At 35.0% G+C, this 6,406-nt stretch overlaps 1 protein-coding gene across 2 annotated transcripts; it reads right to left on the bottom strand.

Moving 5' to 3' along the window:
- Nucleotides 1-29: 29 nt before the first annotated feature.
- On the bottom strand, nt 30-5,722 carry LOC122243663 (2-aminoethanethiol dioxygenase). 2 transcript variants are annotated; one of them, XR_015192455.1, is made up of 5 exons: nt 5,484-5,722; nt 2,952-3,086; nt 2,154-2,592; nt 1,802-2,012; nt 30-1,593 (listed from the first exon to the last, which is right to left on the bottom strand). XR_015192455.1 is itself a non-coding variant. In XM_043001294.2 (4 exons), the coding sequence occupies exons 1-3, from the start codon at nt 5,661-5,663 to the stop codon at nt 2,161-2,163; spliced, it is 747 nt and encodes a 248-aa protein (XP_042857228.1). In that variant the 5' UTR covers nt 5,664-5,722; the 3' UTR covers nt 30-2,012; nt 2,154-2,160. The 2 variants fall into 2 exon arrangements, 1 of the variants encoding a protein (XP_042857228.1); XM_043001294.2 differs by having other exon boundaries at nt 30-2,012.
- Nucleotides 5,723-6,406: the final 684 nt, after the last annotated feature.

Genomic DNA, 6,406 nt, shown 5'->3' on the forward strand with positions numbered 1-6,406 from the left:
GAGAGAGAAGAAGAGAAGAGAAAAGAGAGAGAGAGAGAGAGAGAGAGAGAGAGAGAGAGAGAGAGAAAGAGAGAGTGAGAGAAAAAGAAAGAGAGAGACACAGATTAAGAAAAAGGGAGGGCAAAATGAAAGAAATGGGGGGAGTGGGGTGGATGGAAGGAGGGAGTGAGAGAGAGAGTAAGGAAGAGAATATGACTCACAGACAGACAGAGAGTGAAATAAAGAAAAAGAGGAAGAAAGAGAGAGCATTATCTTCCACACTGTTTGGGAGAGATGTATGACCAAAATCTATCATACGCAGACCTAAGTACATTACCTCTTGGTGCTTTCTCCTGCGTTCAAACTTGTGCTGTGTGAGAAAGCTTCTGTCCCTTTTCAGAGGACATTTATTAATCCTATTGAAATTTCTTCTAGCTGAAAATAAATCCTAATCAATAGTATGCACACCAACAACAACGAATACAAAGAAATTGTAAAATAAAAAAAATCTATAAAAAAAAGGGAATAGAAGAAAGAAGAAAAGAGAAAAAAAGAAGAAAAAAAAGAAAAGAAAATCAAACCATACAAAAATGAACCAAAAAATCTTGACTGACTGTGCCAAAAGTCAGTCTAAGCCAGATACCTTAGTCTCATATTGCACAGTCTGACGATACTCGTAGCACTACATTGCAGAGGATGCATTAGTTCTGCAAAAGTCAAACTGCTATGACACAGCAAACTGTCAGCAATTCAAATATCAATATTGGATGAATCTGTAACAAGCTTGTATGTGTGCAATCCACCAGAACATTGATTTGTGTTTGTTGCGAAGGAAACACTTGCTATTACAATGGAATCCCACATTCCAGAAGGTATCGTTATTCTATACTTAAAGGCTTGTCTTCCATAGAGAAGCTAAAGACATAGAGGTTGAAATATCATTACACTTGTACATCACAAAATGTACATCACAAACATTTTTTCCCCCTAAAAGACCTAAAGAGTATAACAGAGGCTGAGTGGTATTTGCTGATCTTTTTTTTTTTTGTTATTATTATTCTTCAAATTTTTCTATGCTGTAACACAAAAGTGATTTCTTATCAATAGGATATACCACCATCATCAGGTATGGCCTGTTTGATAACATCACAATGCAATGGAGGAGTCTCAAAAATATTACATACACTGAAAGACAGAACAACCTACACCAGTCAGATATTTACACTGCTGTATCCACCAACTGTCAGGACAAAATTTTTGAAAAACAGAATTAAGTCGTAAAGCCTACTTCTGTCTCCATGCGGGTGAATAGGTTGAAACCATTCCTATATCCCTTACTGCATATATGAAAGATGTTAGAAAAAGAAATAAATAAAGAAGGAAAAAAATAGAAGGAAACTCCACAAAAGAATAAAGAATAGTATATGGAAAAGGTAACAGAATGAAGAAAAAACAAAGAAAAGGGAAGAAAAACTATAACAATGCATATTCTTTTTGACTGAAGTTTTTTTTTTCATTTAGAAAAATCCAAAGTCTTCCACATCTACTACAAGGAAACTGGTGAGTTGACTAGTGCGACATGATCACGAACACTGAAAGTGGGCTGTTATCTCTCTAAAAAATAAAAATAGAATAAAATAATAAGACAAGATAAAACAAAAGAAAAACAACATTAACATCCCATAATATCAGAGAAGAGACATTTCAATATGGTTGCTTTTCCAAAAGACACTCATCTTCACTTCCTCACGAGCAGTGGGCCCAATGCCCAGATACCTAGAGGAAGCAATACATAGCTGGTATCAGTATCACATATAATTACCTTTTTATGTGCTCAAAAACTGCATGCAAGCTTTTTTTCATTGCCATTCACATGCAGTTCCTGAGATTTATGAGACTACCACATAGTCTTATGGTGTGAGATGTCGGGAATCTCAAAAGCTTTTTGAGACGCAGCCCTTTCAAATTTTTATACATCACTCTTACGATGGAAGAATGTCCACATACATTATCTCTTTATCCCATTCAAACATCTGGAAATGAACAGAGAACAGAGTTTTATCACAAAAAGCACAAGTGACTTATATAAACTTGCATAGAATTTTGGTCTAATGTGTTGAAAGAAAAAAAAAAATCATACTATATGAATCTCTGATACAGAATTCATTGCTCACAGGAGGCTTAGGATCCATTTTCATCACTGTCTTCTTCAATCGGAGGTCCTTTATAATCAGCCTGATCACACCAGAAGTCGGTCGGGGATGGAACATTAACAAGCCACACCAATCTGCCTTCAGGTACTTGTGGTGGTGCAAAACTGCCATCTAACTCTTGGTAATAGTGGCAATCTCTCTCAATGCCCAGGCGTTCATCTGTACCATAGGGCGGGGACAAAATGTCAAGAAAGGCTGCCGGCCCATCTAGGGAATATATTTCGTGCACATTTTGTTTTTCGGGAAAGAGGCGGCAGGCGGGATCACTGGCAGAGATTGTAACTGACTCATGCTTCTTCGCTGGAAAAATGCCAGAGAGGGACTGGTTTACTGGTACGCCATCCATGCACATGTTGGCAATGAAACTGTAACTCTGTACAGCCACTGTGCCGTGCAAGACCTGAGAGAAACAATAACTCTATTTTATCACTGTGCTTTATAAAGCAGGGGTAAAACTACCCTGTGGTATTTGTGAATAGTGCCCCTAGGGTACACCATTGGTATAAGTTGATATATGATGATTCATGTAAATAATGCAATTATGGAATATCCTACTGAATTAAACATATATTACACAAAATATCTTAAAATATTTAGCATTAACAATTAATCAGGTCTTCTATACTGGAATGCTGTAAAAAAATGCTTTCTTTTGTTACATGCTAATCTTATAATTACAAACACTAACACAAATACAAACACACACTCACAAAAAAGAAAAAAAAAAAAGAAAAAAAGAAAAAAAAAATAGTGGCATACCTTTAGGAGACCATGCATTCCAGGGTGATCATGCATGGGTAATCGCACTCCTTTTTTGAGGATGAAGACACATATGGTAACATCACTGTCTTCATAAAGCTGCATGTATGTAACAGGTGCACCATCCCTGCTTGGCTGTAAAATGTAAGGATAAGCTGCCCACTAGTCAACTTGTGTAAAATTCTTCATGTGAAAATCATCAAAACATAAATGAGATCTCACTGATAACCTTAAGTTGTCCACAAACCTTCTAATCTACGATATACAGTAGTACATAACCATTGCACTGAAAATGAATTGTCAGCCTATCCCAAACAGACACTATATATATATATATGTCTAATCCAAACATTAATATCATTTGATTAGAATCCAGGTAGATAATAAAATTCACTTAATAATTTTTAGAAAATGCTCAAAGCAAAGTGGAAAGCTCTTTTTAGTGAGCTGTCCAGTGTATCACTTCCGACATGCAATACTCAAAACTTATAAAAATGGTAGAGCTATAAAATAATGTACCCAGGTATAAAGTGTTTTCACCTGTTTTTCAAAAGCATATAAAAATGTACTGATAAATATATACACAAACCTCCTATGCATACTGCAACTCTACTTTTGCACGCTATGATGCACTTTGTGGTATTTAACCTTTTCACAACAAAATTACTAATATTATGACCTATAGAGATAACCAAATACGGTTATATATCACAAGCATGAGATCAAGAGAAAGAAATATGTGAAATAGCACTGTAATGGAGTTGCATTTTCTGAAAAGTAAATAATAAAAGATAACCTGGAACATCCTAATAAAAATATTACATCAGGCTTTTACTATAGCCGTCATGAAAATGTTTTAAATTTGCTCCACTAATAAAAATAATTATAAATCAAAGTAATTAATCTTAGCATGTAGCATTTTTTTCTTTCTTTTTTTATAGAGATTGCAAAACTAATAATGCAAATAATATCCACTCCACTTCTGACATCTGTTACAGACCTGATGTTCTAAAGTCCTAAAACAATGAACCAAAAATACAAGATATTACTCATACAACTGAAAGGAAAATGATAGGAAAAATGTCTTAGTAATACAATAGAGAGAATGGGAGTAATATTTTGTACTGGTAATTAAACATCTATGCCAATATCCCTGCATCCACCAAAGGATCATAATACATAGCGCTGCTTCCACACTTCTATGTTACATGACTGCTACTCTTTGTAACTATGTAATTTTGGGAAATCTTCATATAATTTACAACACACACTGATCATTTTACAGAAACTTTATCATATAATAGGAAATGACTCTTATCCTTCCATGCAATATTTGTTTTTTTGCATATCAGATGTTCCTCTGTAGTTGAGTACATCATGACAGGAAGGTATCATCACTGACACTGCATTATAAATACATTTCCCTTTTTTTCCCCATACTTTCCCTAGATTTTGTATTCATTTACCATTATCTGTTCTAACTTTAGATGTCACTATCCATTTCAAGTGTATGTGAATATACTATAAGCACAGGAAAGCTGTGAATGTTAATACTACCTAGCAAACAATATTTTTAATTAATTTGCATCTGCTACTTGAATGACATGTAAAGGGTAGGCAATGCTAATGAAATTTTGTCTCTATGAATTCAAGGAGTTGCAGAGTTTGACTTGTGCTTTCCAAATGTAGAATATCTTAATGATGTAAAGCAATGAATATTCTTGATATTCTTTAATATTCTTAATGTCTATTTTCGTGTACATGTTTTGTTTTTAATTCATGCAGTGTTTCTCCCCTTGCCACATAATTCCCTTAATTAGGCCAGCCTTAAGACTGTAGGGCATCCATCACAGATCATTACAAGTTTCATGTGTAATTGGATAGAACATGGTCAATACAATTACAATGGAAAAATACCATTTGAAAGACCCTTTAAGTATCTTTATACCTGAAAACAAGTACCAAGGAGTTTAGACATGAGGAACAATAAGAACCTAACAAGTACGGTAACTTACTAACTCTATTACTGGGATCTTTTCTGGGAACAAGAAGGTCTGAGGTGAATCTATAATATAAAGACACCTCTTTCCACTGTAACCAAGCAGCATTAGTACTTACATATAATTCCATTCTTTAAAAAAAATAATTATAATAACACTTTGGTTCCTTCCCTGTAGCTGGGACCAATATTTGCTTATGTTTCATCTAAACAAGTCTTTCCTGTGATATTAGTATGAATAAGTGTCATGACAGGTGTATGACAACCAACCTAACCTTGCCTAAATGTATGACATATGTTACTCTGAAAGCCTTGAATTCACCTCCCAATACTCTTTACACACACAATCATATTTACATTACACACGAAAGCTCATCCCTCCATTTTCGCTAATTTTACACTCTAGCCACCAAAATCTGAACATTCCCCGTAAATAACAGAGCCAAATACGTAATAACACGACAAAATCTGGAAAAGTTGAGCCATGACAAGCAAAAACAAAAAGGGGAAAAACGAAAAAATTTTCCTCTTACGTTGAAGGTTCCTCGGTCTTGCAAGAGGCTGGGATCCAGGTTGATATCTTCGGCTTTTATCGTGTTCAAAATGTTATACAGCTGTTCATACTGGCTCAGGAAATTACTGGCAGTTGTCTGTTGCTCTCGCCTGAATGTCCGCACGGCGAGAGAACCTATTTGTCTAATAAGGGAGGTCATTATGGGGGAAAAGGGAGAATAGAGGTACGAAATCCCTTGAAGAAAATCCCGAGACAATAACAAACTGCTGCGTTCGAGGATACCGCGAAAAACAAAATTATTTGGAAACATTTATTTATTAGATCTGGCGTATTGGAAAGGATGTGTTGACGGCAAATATTTTTAGTATGTTTAATCAAGGAGAAAAGAATGAAATTGGTAATCTGTTCTGGTTCAAAGATCTTTTTAAGAATGTTCGAACGTCAAATCAGCTGTTCGCGATAAGAATTGCCATAATATGGTAAATTTTATTCTATTTAGTTAAGTTGGGTTAGATTTGTACCCCTCGGTAAAAACATTTAAGGTATTTCGAGATTATTTTACTATTTTCCATAAGGCAAGAAGAAGTCATTTTACATTTTGAATGAAAAATAAGTTAAAATCACGGTGAAATCTCTTTTTAAAAAAGTGAACGTGGTTATTACTCACTTCACTTTATATCATATAAAAACTAAACAGAATAACCTACCAATATACGATTGTAATTATGGCAAGGACAAAAAGCCCACCAAACTAATGATTTAATGCCGTGAAAATATATAGCTGCACAAGCAGGCTACGTGACAGTTCGAGTGTAGCGCCTGACCTTAGGATATATTAAAACGCGTTTCAATACAACAAGGGACTTGCTGCTTTTGCCTTCTGGGTTTGGCCTTTGGCTGTCAAAGTAAATGCAGATTTCATTCACTGTCATCTTATAATGG

The sequence above is a fragment of the Penaeus japonicus genome, unplaced genomic scaffold, assembly GCF_977035675.1.
Source record: "Penaeus japonicus unplaced genomic scaffold, GWHDUDI00000001_assembly GWHDUDI00000028, whole genome shotgun sequence".
Lineage (NCBI taxonomy): Eukaryota > Metazoa > Arthropoda > Malacostraca > Decapoda > Penaeidae > Penaeus > Penaeus japonicus.

Bases quoted from the DNA above. Each gene is read 5' to 3' on its own strand.
- LOC122243663 (XM_043001294.2), bottom strand. From the start codon at position 5,663: ATGACCTCCCTTATTAGACAAATAGGTTCTCTCGCCGTGCGGACATTC. The intron at 3,087-5,483 runs GTAAGAGGAAAA...TACATTTTACAG, and splicing joins AAGACCGAGGAACCTTCAAC to CCAAGCAGGGATGGTGCACC. The intron at 2,593-2,951 runs GTATGCCACTAT...TGTTTCTCTCAG, and splicing joins GAATGCATGGTCTCCTAAAG to GTCTTGCACGGCACAGTGGC.